Source organism: Passer domesticus, chromosome 2 (genome assembly GCF_036417665.1).
Source record: "Passer domesticus isolate bPasDom1 chromosome 2, bPasDom1.hap1, whole genome shotgun sequence".
Classification (NCBI taxonomy): domain Eukaryota; kingdom Metazoa; phylum Chordata; class Aves; order Passeriformes; family Passeridae; genus Passer; species Passer domesticus.
Window position 1 is genome coordinate 35,088,327 of NC_087475.1, and position 21,913 is coordinate 35,110,239.

Genomic DNA, 21,913 nt, shown 5'->3' on the forward strand with positions numbered 1-21,913 from the left:
CTGTCTTCAGTAAGTTCTGTTACTTGTTTTAGCAAAAGCATTATTTCCTCCTATTCTTCCTCTCACTGAAAATCAGACATGAAAAACAAAGCAAACAATAGAGATATTCAATTTATCAATATAAATTGGCATGGTACTTCTATAGCTAGCACATAAATTGCATGAGGAAGAAATATACTTTATGTTTGTTCCACTGTTGAGAAAATGCTGTTCAATTAGTCTGGACTACCACATGAACCCTTTCCCTTCCTTTGGGATATAATGAGGGAACAAGATATAGCATCTGAGGGACTTTTGCCTTTGAAGAACATGACAAGTTTTGAATAAATAAGAATGAAGACGTGAACATTACTGTGTACCCTTCTTTTCACTGTGGGGAACTGAACAGGCCCTTCCCTGTGTGGTTGTTTAATTTGATAATTTGTGGAAGTCTGCTCTGGGAGATGGAATGCAATTTATGTGAGCATCCAGGAAATGGGAAGGGAGAGGAGAGGAGAGGAGAGGAGAGGAGAGGAGAGGAGAGGAGAGGAGAGGAGAGGAGAGGAGAGGAGAGGAGAGGAGAGGAGAGGAGAGGAGAGGAGAGGAGAGGAGAGGAGAGGAGAGGAGAGGAGAGGAGAGGAGAGGAGAGGAGAGGAGAGGAGAGGAGAGGAGAGGAGAGGAGAGGAGAGGAGAGGAGAGGAGAGGAGAGGAGAGGAGAGGAGAGGAGAGGAGAGGAGAGGAGAGGAGAGGAGAGGAGAGGAGAGGAGAGGATGGCAAAATGGTAGAAAGTGGCAGATGGCAAGGGGTGGTTAGGGAAGCCTCCAATACCCTCTAACAGTGGGCATGGTTAATCTGGCATGTGTCTCCTACTGTGTGTGATAGAATCATCATCAGCACCTGGGGCAAGACCTTTCCTGTTCCTTAAATTGTGTGTTTATTCTCTCTGTAGACTTTCTTGTAGAGTTTCTAAATGTTGGGAAGGGAGCTTTTGTTGAATGCAAATAATTCCCTATGTTTTATTTTCTTCTTGGGCAACATTTTTAAAATAAATATTTGAGGCATGTGGGTGTTTTATTTGTTTTATTTCTAATATGTTATATACAATGTCAGTGTGGTTGCATACATGCACAACAAAACACCTTTCTATCTATAAAACACAATAAGAGATATAGTTTGTACTAAAAACTTACATGATTATAACATTTCAGAACAGCTGCTGAAACAGAACAATTCAATATGATGTTCTCCTCTATTTTTTTGCAGAGTAATATTTCAGGAAAATGTGCTAAAACATTTTGAATCCAGACTGACAAGGAGTTATGCAACAGAAAGTGGTTTAATTGAAGTAGCTAGCTTTGCAGGCAATCATATGATGTGGGTTGAAGAGGAAGCAACTATACAATATATTCTGTGCTTTACTTCCCTCTTTATTCATAGAATCATTACTGGAGCAGGTTCTTGTCTGCTGTAATTCACTATAACTTCTTTAGTTCTAATGCAAAAATGACAATTTATATAATGTACAAAGAGCTGAGCTGAGATAGCTTCTGCTCATCAAATTTTATAGAGCTTGAATTGGCTTAAAATTCAATGCATTCTTAAAGCGCTATTGAAACTTTTCATGGTTACCTTTCACAAAAATTTCTAGAAGTGGGCAGTGTACAAAGAACACCTCTCAAACTTACATACAGAGCAAACTTGTTTTCAGGATTATGGGAAATCCTTTGGTAGCATGTTAATCTTGTTAGTGAACAGTCAAATTTCAATTGTCAAATGTGACAATGTCAAAAAAGCTTGAGGAATGTGGCTGAACTGTCCTTCCAATTAAGTTTCCCACTTACTGCCCAGTAAATATCTGTATTTCTCTTTGTAAAACAAACTGTAACACCTAGACAAAGACCTTGACACTTTGTGATCCATATTATTTTTACTATTCTTGAAAAGATCTGGAATTGAAGTTTTTTAAGCACTGAATTTAAATATTTTACTAATCAGTGTAATTTTCTGATATGTGCAATTTCCAATTTGCACAATAAATTAGAGTGTTTGCATAACAAAGTATGTGATTGGCAAGGCTTAGTCAACTCATAAAGCCATTTAATGACTGACGTGCGAGTGATAACTAGCTAATTCAGCATATAATCACACTATATCTGCTTACCCAGATGATAGACACTTTTAACATTTAATTTTTTTTTACAAAATTTACTTTCAAATAGCATGTAACATAAGTGATATGGAGAAACTCAGAATAATCAAGATTTTTTTGTCAAGTCTGATTGCTGAGTATTGATCACACTTTAAATTTGAAATTAAACATACTTTAAAAGATTATATGTTTAGAAAACTTTAAAATATTGTTCTAAACTTATGTTTTAAACTTGTTAAAAAACCCAAACTCCCCATTTTCTAAAGAAAAATGAGACTAGTATAAGCAATATGAATAAGAAGTTCTAATTTGTGTCTACAGCTGCTGATTGCACTAAACCCCCATTTCAAATAAATGTAACTCAGTTAAACATAAATACTGTTCAAAATGAACTTCAGCTTTCTAAAATAAAGGTTGTAAGATGCTGACTATTCAAAAACTGTAAGACAGAGGACATGACCTTCTGAGGAAACTCTTGAAGCTGTGCTGTTCTGGAGGAAGCTGCCTACACAGAAGTATCTGCAGGCTGAAATGTGATTCAATACTGTACATCCTTGCTCATCTCTTCTTAGAAGTGGGCCTTATTCCTTCTCTATGAAACCTTTAAGGCATGCCATGAAATGCAAAGTTAGGTAACAAAAATCTCTTTACATGAGACAGCAAAACCTCTTTATTTTCTCTCTTCCTTTGGGAAGAACAATGGTGTTCTTTGCCCTGCTCTACACACTCCATAAGCAGAAGGATTAGATCTCAGCTCTGCTGACATATGGGGAGCTCCTGTGCTCTTTCCATAGAAGGGAAATGGGGCTTAGGGATAAACCCCAATTAGAAGAACAATTCCTGACTCTATAAATTAACAGGATTTTGTTTCAAAAACTTGAGTCTGCCCAAGAGATCGTAGCTGCTGGGAAAGTACAGATCTAAAAACACAACCCAGTGCCTTTCTTGATGTGAATCTTATCACAATGACCTTTTCTATTCAGTCACTCTCCCAAACTCATCAGGATTTTTATGGAATTTCCTAACACCTTCTGCATTATGCATCTTTTAAAACATCACATACATGTCATCGTTCATTAAAATATGGAAACCAGCAAAAGGAGCTGTAGTGTTGGGTGCTGGTAGCAGGCAGGCAATCTCAGCTGCTTTGCCATCATTATTTTCAGCTGCTCCTGAAAAAGTGAAGATTTTTTCCAAAGGTCCCTGTTTGTCACTGTTCTTCCCATCTTCTTGTTGGCTTTCTGCCTCAGTGATGGACTCTGGTTCTTCATATTCCAGCTTGGTTTGCAACACCACGTGGTCATTTTTGTCTAGCCATTCCTAGAAAAATTAAAATGTTAATGTTGGCAGAGATGAGTTTTCTGTCAAAAGAAACCTGGTTTTACAGATACCAGTTACCAACTTTCCTGTCATATTGGCATATTTCTAGGATAAGCCACAATGGAGAAGATTAAACAGAAGCCATGTAGAGAAGCAGGACATGAAATAGAAAAAAAGACAGAATGGCAGGAAAGCAGATAGGATTCCAGAACTGCATACAAACTCCTACTTGTATTCTTGAAACCACATAAAATACATTTTTGTATTTAATAGGGCCCTTAGAAAACCTTGGGTTTAAATATCCGGTGTTCCCTGTTTGATAGAATCATGCTTTGTTTAACCCAAGCACTGACTTACCTAAATTAAGACTAAATTCGGATAAAAATTTAGGCAACATGGCATATCTGTATTAATCCTTCAGCACTAATTTGAATTTGTTTCTTTTTTGTTCACTTTGAATTTAAAGCTATCTTTTATAGAAAAAGTTTTCAGCTTGTCACTGAAAAATTATTACTGATTTTTGGTTCCACTGGATTTGAAAACATAAATATTTAACCATAAATATTTCATGTTTCCCCTTTAGAGGAAACTTACTAGCAATTAAGGTAAATGCTAGTACAACTAACACAGAAAACTGTACCACATATGTGATGTCAGGGACTCATAAGAAGCATTAAGAAAGCAAAGGCAAAAACTGTAGTCTATTCACTTGATAGATATTCTGTCTTTAAAGGTTTTGTGAACATGTTATGGCTAAGAGTGGATGTTTCCTACTGTGACTGAACCTCCAAAGGTGTGAGTGCCATCACTGTGCCAGCACTTCACAAACGTAAAGCACAAGATCAGGTGGAAGCAAGCTCCCTCACCTATCGTGTACAGGAAAGAATGCAAACACCACAATGTCATTTCATTGGATATTGTGCCTCTCAACACCCTGAAATTCTTCTCAAGCAGTTTCTCTGTCTCTATAGCAAGTGTCTTTTCACAGTCCCAACGCAGCACTGCAATGGATTTTATGAGCATTTGCTCCATGGATCCTCTTGGTGATGCTGCACAAGGAGGAGGGTTTTGAGGCTTTTATCTTGGGTCAGAGGCTCCTTGTAGTAATGTCTATGCAGAGCAAGAATCAGGAGCTACCTTCAAATTATTCTCAACATTTTAGAGTTTGCAGCTCAGCTAAGGTGATTTTTACCTGTAAGTTTCCATTATAATGATTGAAGAGATCAGCAAATGGGTATTTTGGGTCTGGTATAGCAGGCAGGACTGACATCTGAACCCTGCAAAACGGAAAAAAAATACAAATAAATGTTTTGTTATAGTACAGTTATTCATATAAAAATCTCTTTCAGCACAGTTCTGTACCCACAAATATATTTTTCATGACTGTACTCTGTTCTTGATATCTTTTAAATGTGTTCTAAAGTCAAAAAGCAGTTATAACAGTCTGATAACACCATCAGGCTAAGAGACTTTTTTTGATAAATTTTCAACCCAATCCCAGTCTAGCAAAATCCAGACTTTACACAAACATGCAGTTATTCAGCATGTGCCATTCTGCTCAATGCAGTAGTCAGAGCTTGCATTCTCTGTTTAACTTCCCCTAGACAGGGAAGATGGTGTAGCAACCAGCTGTATTGGCTGAGTTAGTGAACACAAACATAAATGTGAACCATAGCAGTTCAGGAGAAAAAAACTCAATTTATGAACTTAGAGGGTAATTAGAGTCACAAATGTTCATCTCTGAAAATATGTCAATTTTGGTGCTTTTTTTTTCCACAAAAAAAGCCAAAATCTGGGGCCTTTTTGGGCTTGGTAGTTGTTTGGTAGTTTGGGAATTTTTTTAAATTGTGAATTTTAAACATGAACAGCATTTTTCAACTGCCAATCTAAATAATGATACAATCTTATTAAAGTTAAATGCACTAAAGTTTACTTTATCCTACTACAAACAGACATTTTGATTAATTGATGAAGGTTGAACAAAATAATGTCCTTTCAGAAGAAGTAGCTAGTAAAATTGGCTTCTCAGAATTTAACTAAATTTCTTAAAAAGAGAAGAAATTACGTGGAAGAGACAGAATTTTATCCTGAAATATTGTCTTTCACCAGATTTTTTCCAGTTTTGCAAATGGAAGGCCTGGGTGTTTGGAAGGCTGGGATGTATTGTTCCTCAAACAGTGATTAAGCTACTGACTTCTACATCTTCACCATGACTTCATTTGCCTGACAAGAATTTTCATCACAAGAGGCTTCATCCAGAGTGATAGCTCTATTTTCACAACACAGTTATTTAGTAGTAACCAATAAAACTATATTTACCTCTGCCATTTACACAGAAGGATCAGGAGGATAAGCATCATTAAGAGTACCGCCAGTGAACAACTTAAAATAATTACTGTCTTTGACTGAGGAGTTATATCATCATCACATGAATCTAAGAATAATCACAAAAAGAATATGTAAAAAAAAAATTTTTTACTTTAACAGTAAATTATCCTAATCATGCAAAAATGTTGACTTTTCTTTAAAAAGGAAAAAAAACCAGAAATGTTTTTAAGGACAAATAAGACAAGTTTAATTTTTCAGTTGAGACTGTAAAGAAAATCTCTGCTTCCCGAAACCTTGCAACAAAATGAAATTGTGCTTTTATTTATCTAAATTGACCTGGTACAGAACAGCAGAGGCAGATGCATTATGAATGAATCAAGTATTTCTACTCACCTTCATCACATTGCATTAAAAGTAATAAAGCAACTTTGTGCTAAAATCTATATTATGTACACCTACTTACAATCACTAAAGCTGCAAATGCAAGTTTACATGTAGCCCAAATGTCTTATCTCCCAACAAAAAAAACAAATAAACAATTCCAGCAAACAAAGAGCCAGAAAATCACAGGAGCTGATACCCAGAAAGTAACTAGTGGCAGGCTAACACCTTATATACATGCAAGTATATAAAATTAATGAATTTGTGTATTTTTCTGCATTCTCAGTGTTCTTCCTGCAACTTTTGTAATATCACCTCAAGCCTCTGCCTCCTACTACTTGGCCTTCTGGTCTCCACAGAGACGCCAAAGCCCTGGATGATTATTCATACAGAAGCAACTGTCCAGCCTGTTCCACCTCCTTGCTGTGTTTATCTGCCTGCCAGGCAACCACAAATAAAATTGTGACACTCCCCCCACCACCCCCCGCTAAGTGAAGTCTTCAGAGTTTATTAATTTCTTGAAGCTTCATGGCTTCATCTGATTATAGATTTGGAGTCAATAACTCATTAAAATCCTGAAGAAAACTGCTTGCCCCAGTGAAGGAGCTGTGTCAATGTCATTTCAAGGGCACACAGAATCTCTTAACCACTTAGACTGTCTCCTCTGTGATGTCCTTCCTTGCAGGTACCTGCTGACAGCCTCTGGTCAAATGGTTCAGGTCAGGCTGATGAGTCGTCTGTTCTCAGAGGTGCAGAGGAAAACATTGTCCTTATTTCATAAGGGCATTTGCCAGCCACACCTGAGGATGTGCTTGCAGGTTCTCGTAGGGGAAGGGTCTTCTCTGTAGGTCAGCACTGTGGCCATGAGTGTACAAGCTACCTGTGGTCCAGGATTTCATCCCAGCTAGGCTGTCTTCAACTGAGCTTAATAGCCCATTGCATTTTAGAGAACTCAGATCTTGTTACACTGAACAACTAAGGGCTTCATAATTCTGGTAAAGTCTAGTGGGTGGCAGTTTGTGCTTAGGTAACATAAATGAGTTTGTATCAGGTACAGTCTTTTTTTTTCCTACAGAAAATCTGGGATTTGGTTTTGATAAGTGGTAGGAATACTGTTTGCATTGACAATCTAATTAATGTCAGTCACTCTTAGTTAAATGCAACTGTCTAGTAGGAAAGCAGTGCTGATACTGGCTTTGCTTCCCTTCAATCTCTTTTTCCCCATTCTCCTCATTTTGATCAATCCAGCACCCTTGAGTATCAGACTTCTGTGACCTGTGGTCCTGTAGTTCAACTGGATGTACTTGCAAAACAAACTGCTTTCAAAAATTGGACATCAGGGATTTTCTTAGAGTTCATATTTGATGTCCAAATATCATATACGGCCATCCCCCCTTCAACACACACACCCACAGAGCCCTCATGCATTACATCACTGTCACTGGGGGATCCTCAGTGCTATCATACCACAAATAATGACACTCTTAACTTTACTGATTATGACATTAATTGGTGGCTTCAGGGGCCATCAGGAAAAAAGTGGACAAAGTTAAATTAAACAGGTGCAATTAAACATTCACGTTAACTTTCTTTGATAACACAAAATGGAGAACAGTAGTGCAACTTTCATTTGCTGCATGTCCTCAGCTTCTTTTGCAGTCACCCCTTTTTATTTTGCACTTAGACTCTATATACATATATATATTAGCTGTTACCTAATAATGTGCCATTCATCCAAAAAGTTTCAGCTGCCCAGTCGCTGCTGTATTTAACTACGTTGCAGTATGGTACCAGCCTCCTCAGCCTGACCCGGAAAGAGTAGCACTTCCTTGGATCAAAGCCTTGGTCTCCAACACTGCAGCACTTAGAAGTTCTGGACTGGGAAAGAAGGATTATCATTGTCAATTCTGGTTTTCGAGACAGTGCTTCAAAATGCTGCACTCAGTCATGATCACAACTAGGACAGGGAATCAGCCAGTGCAAAACCTCAGCAACAAATGTTACCTTCTCTGAGTTTTGAGGAATTCTGTTTCTTGATTGGCTTTTGACTATTCATATCCATTCCATGGTATTGAGTTGAAGGTCCTAACAATCATTGCATAGTGCACTACGTTACAGTTACATATTTACAATACACAAAGACACTCCAATCCACAAAATATTTACAAGTTATATTTGAGAATGGAAAGGCTTAAGTTAGTGAAATAATATTGGGAAATACTTAACAGTATTATTATTATTCTAATTTTAGAATAAATAAGAATCCTATGTAATTTCTTTTTTATATATACTGGTACATTAGTTTTTCTTTTTTTTCTCTCTTCTTTTCCCTAATCTGTTTTCTGCTTGTATCTTTCCAAACTCCTCTATTACAAATGTATGCTTTTCCTTAGATTGCCTTCAGCTCTTAGGGTGGGAGCTGTCTTTAACTTATAAATTATTTCTGGCATGGTAGAAACCCAGGATTCTAAAAATCTAGATGTTTTCTGCTATCAGATATATTTGAAAATATAGGATGGGAGAAAATTTGAAAACAACCGTATTTTATATTCTATGGATATGCTACTTCCAACTCGTTCTAGTGTTGAATAAAAATGTGATGTCTACTGCTTTCAATGTTGACCAAAAATGTGACATACAACTCACTTGCCACTCTTTGTCAAACTTGCTTTTGAACTGCAGCTCAAATCTCAAGCACCATGCATTTCTCTCTGGTTTGTTACAGCTTACAGTAACAGTGTCCTCTTCCCAGAAGAAGGTCACATTTTCTGGTGGACTGGGCTTTACTAAGAAGAAGAGAAACAAATTTTGCTATTGCCTCCTAAAATGCACTTTACAGATAAAACAATTGTTTTCCTTCCTTGGCCCAATATTTCACTGAGTAGTAAGAGAAGAAGGTGGACATTCTTCTTGGAGGTTTTGCTTTTGCAGCTGACCTCTCTATTAAACATCAAAGTGGAGCTTGAGACCATGACACTTTTCACCATTTGAGGCACCACATTCAAAGGCAGTAACTGTCTCACATCAGGAGCCTATTGTAGCTACTCAAGGAAAGGACTTCAGTCTCTTCGCACTCCCTGCAATCCAGACAAAGAAACAAGATTCCTCATGGGAAATGAAGTGGCAAATTCACTACCACAGAACCTCCAAGACAGAATTTTGCAGCTGCTGAAGGCTATGTGGGGTATGGTGGGGCAGCTACAAAAGCCCTGGGTTCTTTTCTATGCACAACTGAATCTGCCCCTCACTGTTCCCAGAGGGTCTGAAAAGAACTCCATGGTTTAACCTACACAGCTGGTAAGTCTTCAGCAGTGGGAATGCAGGGATGAAAAGAGTGCTACCTGATTTCTCAATCCTTCTAGTTGCCTTCTTGTATTATGAAAATTCTACCTTCCTGATTTCAAGGCTTCAGTCTGATGCTTGATATTTGTCCTTTGTTACCTAAACTTTTTGAAATTAATTTCGTTACCAGTGTTAATAGTGAAAATTTGAGGAGCAGGCTGCAGTTTTCCATAATTTAACAGATATTGGTAAAATTCAGACATATAAAAGCATTCTCAAAGTTCTATGCCTTGACAGATTTGTGATTAATCCCCTTGCTAAGACATTATTAATAAGTTTGGAATATATGTATTTTCAGATAATTCTCCATGGTATATATTCTGCGTGATTTCTATTAGAAAAAAAATTTTGCTCCTCTTTGAATGATGTAGGTATGCAAAATTCCAGAAGTTTTTGATAAATTAATCTCATACTAGATGTTAAATATGTATTTGGGGACAGTAAAGAATTAATAAAAACAGTAACATCATCTCCCTGCTAGTAGGATGTCCCTTTTCCTCTACCAAACTGTACCATAGCCACTCAGCTATTTTCTATTGGCATCAACAATGGTTTTGTGGCAGCATCTTTGACAAGAAGTTTGCTGCCTGGCATTGCATGAAAAATGGCAAAAGAATGAAGGTTGAAAGTATGAGAAATATCACACAGTCAGCACTAAGACAAAAAACTATTCATTTTCTTCCTCAGCAGGCCTGCACTAGATAAAGAACACCCATATATATACATTTAGTATTTTCCTTTGGATTTTGAAATTGTATTTTGGGACAAGTCTGACTGTCCTATGTTATCTCACTTAACTGCAGCTGCACCAAGCCTATGTAACTACAGCAAGGAACAAAAATCAGCATGAAATAACTGGAGTTTCGTTTTGACGTGCACACTTTTAACATTTTATATGCCATATAACTGATTTCTTCTCAAACTTAGAGAACTGGAAAATCTGCCAAAGTAGTCATGATTTTTCATACTTACTGTAAAAATCAGCTTTTAGATTTTTAGAAAAAAGTTCTTCACTTCCATTGCTGTTCCTGATAGAAATGACAAGGGTAGGTCCTTCTGTCTTAAAAAGACATCCAGAATTATAATCTTGATCCAATAAATAGGTGGTACATGGCTGCCAAACTTTGTTCTCGCCTTCACCAAATCTGCAAATGAAATAATATTGGTAAATGGAAAACTTAAAAATTAGCACAATTAAATTAATTTTTTTAAAGCTCGTTTTTTTTTTTTTTTTTTTTTAAATGCTACACCGAGGAAAGTCTGAGCTTGGTTTTTCTTGAAGTGACAAATTTCATAGTGGTGTGAGGGAATTCATCACCCAAACTTCACCTAATTTCTAGCCCTGAGTTTGGGTGCAGTCTGAAATAATCAAGTTTTGTTTATGCTGTTGTTTTCTAATAAGGGAATGACTTGCTCAAACAGATGCTCTCATGATCCTGTTTTCAAGACTGTACTGTGAAAAGTTGTTCCCCATATACAACCCAGAAACAAAAGATAGGCACTATGACAGTCTTTAACCAAAATATTACACTTCTGTTAGTCATTAATTATCTCAGTTAACAAGGAAAATATATACACATGTGGAAAAAATTTTTCAATGGTGCAATTAGCATCAGCAATGCACAGAACAGGGACAATGATAGAAGAGGGACGAATCTTTCATATCATGTCTGTTATGACTGATTACTCACCAGGTTTATTGATTTGTACACATCTGTAAGTTGTGGATGTAAATAAGTTTGATGCTGGATATTAATAAATGTTGAAAGAATTTCTAGTTCATAGAAGACTCAAATGGACTTTTCATTCTCCCTAAGTAATCCTTTAACAAGAGAGGAATAAGCACTGAAAATACTCACGTGTAAAAAAATGACACATTCTCATTGGGAAAAAGCTCTCTTGTTGCCCATGTAATCTGCATCTTCTCGTTATTAAAGTTGATTATTGTAACGTTGATGGCATCTTTCCCACCTGCTCAGGACATTTACAGAGGATATGATTTCAGGAGCGAGTATGAAAAGCATCTGTCCTTGATATTTTAGACAACCAAAGTATTTCTAAGATGTGCATGCAATAGACTCAGATGAACACAAAAAGACATAAGAACATCCAAAATACAAGGAAATAGAGTAAAACAACTTGGGGAGGTTGAAATTAGAATTTCAAAGTAATGAAATGAAGGCATGCACAGAGACATGAGAGAGAGACTTGGCCACGTGGTCCTGGGGCCAAAAAGTGTAGACTGGGCCATTTTCATACACTGCATGAGGGGTACACCTTGAGGACAACTTTGCCCAAAGTACCTGCTGAGGAAAACTGGGAACTAACACTGTAGGGAACATCTGTGTAAACTGTCAGATGTTTGCTGTAAGAAACCAGGAACTAACACCAGAAATGCAGCCCACAGGAACACAGAGCAGATCAGCACAAGTAGATGTATTGCGTGTTTGATCTTTGGCCCATTACACCTGAAATACAAGCACCATCATTTAATGTGCCCTGACTGCATGCAGATATTATTTCCTCTCTGATCATCTCCTTGTTACTCTTCTTGCTAGGGACACAGGATTCCACAATCAGACACTGAAGATAAACCTGACATTGAAGAAATGGATAAATTAAGAAGGCAGAAGGATTAGAAATCCATTCTATATCAAAAATTATTTATTTTGCATTCTATAAGGTATGAAATTGTGTTTACTTAAGTGAATAAAGAGGAAGAAAATATATCATCAAGAAACCACTTGAGGGTAAAATTTTCAGACTTCTCTTTCCAGCTGTGAAGTGTCTACCACTAAAATTATTTGCTGGAATATTCCTGTCTAAAAGGAAAAGATAGTATTTTAGCTTTGATTGCTGTGTATATTTTATGCTCCTCTGGACTTTTGAAAGGGTTTAAAATTTTAAAATATTTCTTATGGGCTTTTCATCATATCCAGTCATGACATTTCATGGGAATCAAGAATAACTATTCTCACAGTTGCTATCTTTTGCTCTGTAATCAACACAAACGTGAGACATGGGTTCAAGTAAGCATTTTGCCTATCTTCATGCCTTTATCTGAGTCTAGGTACTTTATGACTACTCTAATTAGAGTTATAATATTTTTGTGGAGGTGTACTTGTGTTGTAACACATAGTCTTGTCAAAAAGACAGTTATGACAAAGACAGTCAAGACAAAAATCCAGGACATATTTCTGTTATGAGAAAAATCCAGGACATACTGGGTAGATGTACCTTCAGGTTTCTGCTATGTGACTCCTGGAGCTGTTGAAAAAAGATTCTGCTCTTATTCAGGAAAAGGACTTGAAACTACCTCCTCAATCTCTTATTCAAGAAAAGGACTTGAAACTACCTCCTCCATCTCTTACCTACTGCCTGCAAACTTGTTATTGTTTTCTCAAACAGAAAATCTTTACATGCTGGGGCAAAAACAGGCCTTAAAAGGCACAGTAAAGTGGAGTTTATCCAGCCAGTTCTACCTCTGTTGCAACAAAGTACCTACACAACTCATTTTTCATAAGACTTCAAGCTCTTTGTAATTCGCTTCTGTAGGTCTAAGAGATGATCTTGTCTTTTACTAAAGCCACTAAGAAATAAGCAGGCAAAGTGCCTAACAGTGGATTCTTGGTCTGTGATTGCACTAACACATTTTAATTTTTATGGACTACTTTATCATGGTTGTGCTGTGCAGTATATTGTGCAACTGAAATCCTTTAATTTTTGGACTTAGATTTTCTATAAAACTGGTTTAATGTATATTTAATGTGTATTAAGTTCATGTTCTCCATCCTTAAATAAAATTGACATAATGAAAAAGCCTAGACATGTTAGAATGGAGAATATTGTACTGTCCTGAGATAATTTTTATGACTATATAATGATTCCTTTCCATTCCCCTTAGAAGTTACAAAATATATACTTCCTACTTTTCAATAATTAGTCTGATTGCCTGTATGTTCACTTTGAGAAAGAACTGCTAATGATCATCCTTTAATTATGAAAATAAGAACAGGAAGAGTACTTGCTTTCTTAATTACATATTTTCAAGGGTAATTAATTTCAAAATTAATTTCTGATGCTCTTTCTATGTGCACAATATTTGGACACAACGACAGAAAGCAAAACGTTCTTTGTAGGGTATGGTTTTGAATCTTCCTCTAGACCAGGCTGCTCAGAGCTCCATCCAACCTGGCCTTGAACAATTCCAGGGATGGGGCACCCACAGCTTCTCTGGGCAACCTGTTCCAGTGCCTCACAACCCTCACAGTAAAGAACATTTTCCTAACATCTAATCTAAATCCAGTCTTCATTTTAAGGCCATCACCCCTTGTCCTGTCACTACATGCCCCTTATAGAAAGTCTCTTTCCATCATAGTTGATCTGAGGTGCTCAGTCAATTTGGTCACAAGGGCTCTACAGGTACAGAAAAAAAGAAGGAAGAGGGAAAAAGGATAAAAAAATAAATACAGAACACTGTAATACATAAGTACAGAACACTGTAACAGAGACAGGGAGAGGAAAAGTTTGTTTTAAATATCTCAAAAAGACAAAAACTGCAATGCTATGAGTGTTATCCCAGCCAAGTTTTGAATATTATAATGTTTATTCTTTCTAAATTAATTTTATCTTATTGGAGAGTATAAATTACTTTTTTGTTCTTTGAAAATTATTTTTCTGGGGAAATTGTTAGAATTAAGAGGGATAGCACTGGTTAATTAATTGTGAGAGGGAGCACACAGAAATTGCTCATCCTATTTTTTTTACACATCTGACAATTAATGTGGTGACAAAATTTAGACTGATTTTGCCTCTCAAATAGGTGATCTATGCTTGGGAATCTCCTTGAACCTGTGACTATATATCCTACAACATGCCAGCAGAGAAGTAAAGATCTGGTAAAGCTGTAAGCCACCACTCCATCTCTGTGCATGTCAGCTATTGAAATCCTTTTTCAGGGTGACACATTTTCCCTCAATATCAATGTGAAAAAGACACCAGCATTAAAGCCCTGTTTCCCATAGCATTCTTTCAAGAGGGAGTTTGATGTCTCCAAACTCTCAGTGGATTGTTTGAGGTATGACTGCTCTAGAGATGGATACTAGTAAGGCAACCAGAGGAATCCCATGGCATTTCAACACAGTACAAAGTGGACAATGACTAGCCTGTTGGAAGGCAAAAAAAGGCACCAATTATTTCTGAACCTTAAACAACACTCTTTATTCTCTATCTTTTCAAATATATTATTACTCTGCACTACTTATTAGAGGCTGCAATTCAGAAGTGAAGACTATATCTTGGGTTTGGCGATGAACATTTTTTGTATGGCAAAGAATATCAGTTTGACTCCAGTCCTGCAGTGATTTATTCATGGACCTAACTCTGAATAGTTGACTTCATCAGGATTGGTCAGATTGTATCAACTTAACATAAATAAATATATCTAAATCAGAACTTTTTTTCTGCAAAATATCCCTACATATTATGAATTAAAATCCCGGGATTTAAAAATAGAAGTATGAACTCCAACAACTGCAGTTATTTGTGTACTGAAAATAAACAGTCTATTCTTTAACAAGAAATAGAAAGTTAATTGAAATGGAATACAAATTATAGTAAACCATCTGGTTATATATACATATTCTTTCTTGTGCTCCAATTTTAAAAAATTTCATAAGAAATCAGTGTCAACATAATTAAGTAGGTATGTAGGACAGAATCTTACCAATCTTTTATCATTAAAGACTTTGTTTTCAGAGCTCTAGTCAGAGAAATTTTCTTCTGTGTTTCCTAATTTCATGAGTTGTGAAGCCTTTTTGAATGTAGTATGAGTTGTACTTTTTGTAAATGTACAGCAGGTATTTGCATGTATCTTTACAAATTATAACATGTATATTTTACACAATTTAAATTTCAGCATGAAGGCAAGCATAACCTAACTGAGTTTCTTTAAAGTTTAGCTTAAATTGGCATTAATTCCTCTGAGGATATATACAGTTTATCTGACATATATTTTTTTCTTTTTGATGATGTTTCCCTTGTCATTAACTGAAAAGGTATTTGGTTTTAAGCAATTATACACGTATACTTCTGCAGGCATAATCATTTGTATCTTCTGTTGGTGGAAAGAGAAAGAGAATAGAGAAGACCATTTCTCTCCCTTAATTTATGATGGAATTTGTTTTAATTCGGCTGTGACATCATAGATCATTCCTGGCTGATATGTCAGCTCTCCCACAGCAATTGCAAATATTTAAAGCCTTCTAATTGTGATCCTGGAGTCATACAATACACCACAGCAGCAGCTTCATAATTATTCTTTCTATTATAATAATAGGTAGATGAAAAGGTCAAAAATGTTATGAATGGGCAGTCCCTGGGCTAAAAGAGGTGGCACAACTTTCTGTCTGAAGATGACCTGCTGGTCTACCTAGGTATGCAGCATGCTGCAGTTCTGCAGGATACATACCAGTGCCCTGAGGCAAGAGCTTCACAGAGAATTATCCAAGCCTACACCTTCCATAAAACCAGACAGGGACTGGTAAGGTGCCACGCAAGACTTGAACAGCACAGGCCCTGCTGGCCACCTAATTCTTCTCAGGACAGAGAAGCATGGAAAATACCACTATGGTGTATGGAGAAAGTAGTTCTACAGGGGAGAAAAACCCAACATTTCCTTGAGCAAAAAATTATGCAAATACAACCATGAGAAAGAGTATGAGCAATTGCATTCCACCTCCTTTCTATTTTTCAAAGTTTATTACTGAGAAAAGATGCAACTAAAAGGGAACATGCAAAAAGGCTAAATGTCATGGAACAAATTTTAAAAAAGAAAGGGAGAGGCAGAATATCAATCTTCAAAGATAACAGAATGAAACATGTATATACTGGAACAGTTGCAACCTCATTGATGCATAACAAAGAAGAAAAACCACTTTTGATTTCCTTACACTGATGGAACCTGATAAGTAACCACATGTTGAACTTCCACATATTGCAGTACACTGTAGAGAAACTACTGGAGAACAAGACCCAGATCTGAACCTATAGGCTTTAGTTACCTTTAAATGTTGCTGAAGGACAGTTTTGTTTTTTGATAGGAACAAAAGTAAGCAAAAGTGCCATTTGTGCACAAGGCTGCTGAATTGAACACATAGGACAGAGAATGAATAGCAAACATCTTTTCAAGAAGAGGAAAAAAACAGCAAGTGAATGTTTTTTATAGACATTTTGAGACAAGGTATGATTTTTATAGCATAATTTGTAGAATCTACCAAAATGAGTGCTTTGGGGTTTTTCCCAGAAGGTTGCTGACCATTGCCAGGCATCACAATACTGCATAAAATAGGCACCACAGCTCTAATTTTCACATTTTGGTCCACAAAGGCATGCCATCACCACTGCATGGCTGTAGGTGATTGTCATGTCAGGGCAGAGAAGTCACCTTCCCTCACAGGACAGCCAGTGGCTCACGGGGACAATTAACCCTGGGGAATCAGGTGGTGCAGCATTGCCAAAAATGGTATTTACCATATGTATGGCAGAACACAGAGGTAACTTATAGGTTGATAGCAGGAGATCATAACTTTAAAGAGTTTATTTTTCCTTATAAAATGAATGACAGGGAACTTGTGGGAAATTAACTAGAGTGAGAATTAGATTTTTGATGTGGGTGTTGAGCTTTACGTTTGATTTCTGTAATAATGCATTTATCTTTGACAAGCTATAAGTAATGGCATTGCAGACAAATACCTAAGACAGAGATGTTCTTAGGCAGCCAAACAACTGGTCTTTAATAATTTTGCTGTGTAATAGTATTTTTATCTTGATGCTTTCTCAGGAGCAAAGTATTGCTGATCTTTTCCCATAGTGTTCATTCTTTCAGAGTGCTAAGTGCAGAAGTCTTACCTTGAATGTGTTTAAGCCTTCTTTGTTCATTGAAGGCTAGTCTTTTTTTGGCTGCAATCTACTCTGTTAAAAAACTTTCATGGAAATCTGTGTTTAGAGGACCACTTTTATTTCTGCTGGATATTAATTTTTTTTGGTTCAATCTTCTAATCAGAAAAAGCACTGAATATTGTAACACATGAGGTAAAATATACACAGAAATATTGTTAGCTGATATATCAATTTCTAAATAAATATATGGGGATTGAACTTACCAGATGACTGTGACTGAGAAGCCACCATGTTGCCTAGTATGAAGATCACTGAATATGCTTGAAAGATGGGTCTCATGCTTGGAATGATACAACAGACTGTGAAGAAATGAGTAATCATAATCTCTGGATTTACTATTTGATCACTTTATACCAGATGCCGGAGGGAAGGGGAGGAAATGACAACAGGAAATAAAAAATGGCTTATCTATAGCTACAAACAAATCAGAAGTGCAGGACCTTCTTCATACAATGAAAAAAAATATTATCAGAATATGAGTATCTCTTTTCCCAGCTGTATCTTCTCACAGCTGTATCAATCAGAGGAGACCAAAGCCCTGATGCAAACCAGGACAAGGCAGCTGTGCAGAGGTGTGACCACACAGAATCACAGAATCAATCACAGAGGCACAGAACAGGTAAGGTTGGAAGGGACTGCAGTGGGTCATCTGTTGCAGTCTCCCTGCTCAGGCAGGCTCATTCCAGAGCACATGGCACAAGATTGTGGTCAGGTTGTTCTTGAGTATCTCTAGTGAGAGAGACTCAACACCCTCTCTGGACCATCTGTTCTGGTGTTGCAGTCACATGCACAGTAAAGTTCTTCCTCATATTCAGGTGCAATTTTCTGTGCATCAATTTCGTGCCCATTGCCTCTTGTCCTATTGCTTGTTACCCCAAGAACAGCCTAGCTTCATCTTGGAACCATCCCTTCAGAAACTGAGAGACATTGATGAGGCATCAGAAATCTTTTTCTCATACAGGGGCTCTCTTGGCAGATGATCAAGTCAGTCATGGTGCATGTGGAGTGCTCTGGGCACACACACCATGCTGCCTGAGACCCCTGAATTACATTTTGCTGCAAATTTCTTAGGAGTAGGAGCTTGTCTGCCATGCCTAGTACTACGTATGGATGGTTGGAAATACACGCAGAAGTGCTGCCATGATGTTTTTTAGGCTCATTTTCATTCCTCTTAGATCCCTACCTAAAATGTTCACAGTCCCAACAAAACTGTTTGTCCAATGAGACCTTTTTCAGCTTAGTCACATCATCAAAGTCTGTGTGTCTCAAAAATACCCATTCAAATCTCAGTAATTCTTGGAAACCCCAGCACAACTCTCTGATATACATACAGAATTATGTTAACTGTCTGGTTCCTGCTTTGATCAATTTCCTCCAGGGAGTCATTAATTCCTGGAACTAAAGTAACAAGCAACACAAACGTCAAATACTAAACTAGGTCGTAGGTGATAGTTAATGGAAAGCTAGTATCACTCATGGTTTCCACAGTTAGCATTGCAAAAGTCAGTGAGATAAACAAAGTCAAAGGTACAAAATCCTCAGGTTCCTCAGGACATGGCAACCCCCACATGTCACCCTTTGGGTTAAAACCAAATTTTTCTTCCAAAAAATTAGTCTTATCTGTCCTTAGAGAACATGTGAGTGTGATGGAGCCAAATTTGTCCCTTTCTGCTTTTCACACAGGTAAAATACACTGGACTTCAGAGCTCCTAAGGTAGTTCATTGTTAGGAGGGAAGGAATAAAGGAAGACAGCAAACAAAGGAAAGATATCTAAAATACCTTCTGGATTATAATTATTTTGAGACACTGCATATTAAACAAGGTCTAATTCTCAACCAACAACACCACATTTTCACTCACCTTTTCCTTACACCATGTATGTTGGTACCACAAGTAATTATCCCTCCCACCAGTTTTGTCTTCTTTTTCATATACTGAGGTCAAACAAAAATGAGTCAAACAAAATCTCTGTTTTTACTACTTTGGAACCCAAACCTAGGGCTGAGGACCTGGGGAATAAAAATGACATCTAGGTCAAACAAACTGCTTGTATTAAGCTGGTGCACTCTTGAGCTATTTTTGCTACTGCTGAGAGAAATATCAGATTTGGCACTAGAGGGATGTAGGGCTTTGGCACCTCCCACCTCCCTCCCATGCTGGCAGATACTGGCCCAACCACGTACCTTGGGTTCTGTTTACTGGAAGCCAGCCCTGACTACCTGATTTGATTTTTTTCATGATCCCAGTCCATGAATTGAGCAGCTGCAAGTGATACCATAAGATCTGTTCCCCTGGAGGACTTTTTCTGCCTGCCTGCAGGAGTGTGCTTGATTAACTTGCCCATGTCCTCTGGGTCATTGCTCTCAAGAGGACGAGGACAGGGCGTTCTCACATTGTGGCCCCTCTTCAGGGCTCACACACAGTGCAGTGCTGGATTGTTTGACCTAGAAAACAAGATTCATCCTGCAACTGCATGCAGGAATAGGAAAAGCAAATGGTGAAGGTGAGATGAAAAGTAGCAGCCATGGCTTCTGATGTGACTGCTAGAAGAGAAAATTCTTATCAAGACACACAGAGGATGAGAACAATGCAAGTAATGCAAGCAAATTAAAAGAAGCCCTTTTGACTTCATTTTTCATTTTGGATCAAACTGCATAAACAGATCTTGGCCCTCTGCCAGCTCATCTACCCACAGCAGCTTTTGGGTGGCTGTACTTGCCAGCTGCAACTTCCAGCACCCTTGCTAACTTTCATCAGTTTCCTTCCTCTCTTTTTATTCCCCTTTCTATAATGTCATTGGTGGTGTTAAATGGGTATTGGATCACCACACAGTTCAGCAAAGAAAACTGTCCCAGTTTAGCTTTTTCATCACTTACAGGCAAAGCAATCAATAGCCTGTGAGTAATTTTCATTTCTTTTTACTTATTTATTCATGGCCTTGCTCACAGCCCCCAAGCTCTGAAAAACAGCAAATTTATATCTTTTTGCAGAAATGACCCCTTTTAATTTTTAGCATTAACAGGGTGTGATTTCATTGTGCTTTGAGTCAACTTGAGACAGTGCAGCCCATTGTTGTGACAGGAGAACCTGATTCCCTGTCTTAATATGCTGCAAAGTGCATGTGTGAATATCTCTGCTGCACACTTTGGACTCATCTTCTACCCATGGGAAAAGCTATCGGGAGCAATCTTCAAGTGTTCCTGGAATTTAAAAAATTCGCACTCTTATACAATCACTGTAAAAAGTGCCACATGGTGGTCTGTCCTTGCGTTGTATCATCATGGCTTGGCCTTTCCTGGTCTCTTTTATGAATGACAGGAAAGAAGTGAGGGGAAAAATCCAAGAGAAGGTGGCAGGTGGACTGCATGGATGAGCAAGGAGCTCCTACCTAAAATCAGACATTAAATGGATTCTACACACAAGAGGTGGAATCTGGTTGAACTTTCAGGGACAGGGTTAGAGAAGTCAAGGCCGCATGGAGTTGAATCTGTTAAGGGATGTGAAAGTCAACAAGAAAAGATCCACAAGTGCATAAACACTAAAAAGAGGGCTAAGTAACAAAGACCTGCTGCTGAATGAATCTCGTGCTGTGAAGGGCCTTGGTCTACACAATGGAAGTTCTCTTTGTTAATGTCTGGTACTGATGTTAACTGCTCCCATATAAATTTCAAATCCTTGCCTAAAAGAATAAGCATGAAAAAATGTATCAACATAAATATTCCATCAACAACTAAAAAAAGTAGTCTATAAAAAATAGAATAGAGTAGAATAGAATAGAATAGAATAGAATAGAATAGAATAGAATAGAATAGAATAGAATATTTTAGTTGGAAGGGACCTACATAGTTAAAAGGACCATCGAGTTTAACTGCCTGACCACTTCAGGACGCACCAGATATTAAAGCCTGGTATTTAGGGCATTGTCCAAATGCCTCTTAAACACTGACAGGCTTGGGGCACTGACCACATTTTTGTAGGAAGAGACTGTTAAGTGTTTGACTTGCCTCTCAGTAAAGAAGTATTTCTGAATGTCAACTCTGAAATTAAAAAAAAAAAAATCATAAATCTGCTGTCCAGAGTTAAGCATTTTTTTTTTAAATCAGAAACAAGCAAGAACCTCTACAAAACTAATAAGTGAATAGTTGAAGTTATATAGCACTGAAATTTAATTGAAAAAAATTAATGGATAGTATACAATTTGTTTATTAGATGGGATAACTTGTTTCATTTAGAAAAAGTCTTTCATTATTCCATTTAATGATGCATGTTCCATTTTTTACTATGTTGCTTTGTTGAATTTTATCCTTGCTGTACATATCCTTAAAAATATTTATAACAAGTAATACATTTTTTTTCTCTAAGTTGTGCTTTTGTTTTCTGGGGAAGAAAATAATGAAATTATAAATTTAGGGATGCATCCTCAATTTTGGGAGTATTTTGCATCAAATGGAAAC

General features: G+C 37.3%; 1 protein-coding gene across 1 annotated transcript; it reads right to left on the minus strand.

Moving 5' to 3' along the window:
* Positions 1-1,146: 1,146 nt before the first annotated feature.
* CRLF2 (cytokine receptor like factor 2) lies at positions 1,147-19,773 on the minus strand. Its single transcript, XM_064411292.1, has 9 exons — positions 19,643-19,773; positions 17,662-17,757; positions 11,359-11,470; positions 10,472-10,644; positions 8,804-8,943; positions 7,873-8,035; positions 5,768-5,882; positions 4,641-4,725; positions 1,147-3,448 (listed from the first exon to the last, which is right to left on the minus strand). Exons 1-9 carry the CDS (start codon positions 19,695-19,697, stop codon positions 3,176-3,178), a joined length of 1,212 nt encoding a protein of 403 aa, XP_064267362.1. The 5' UTR covers positions 19,698-19,773; the 3' UTR covers positions 1,147-3,175.
* Between the last annotated feature and the right edge of the window lie 2,140 nt (positions 19,774-21,913).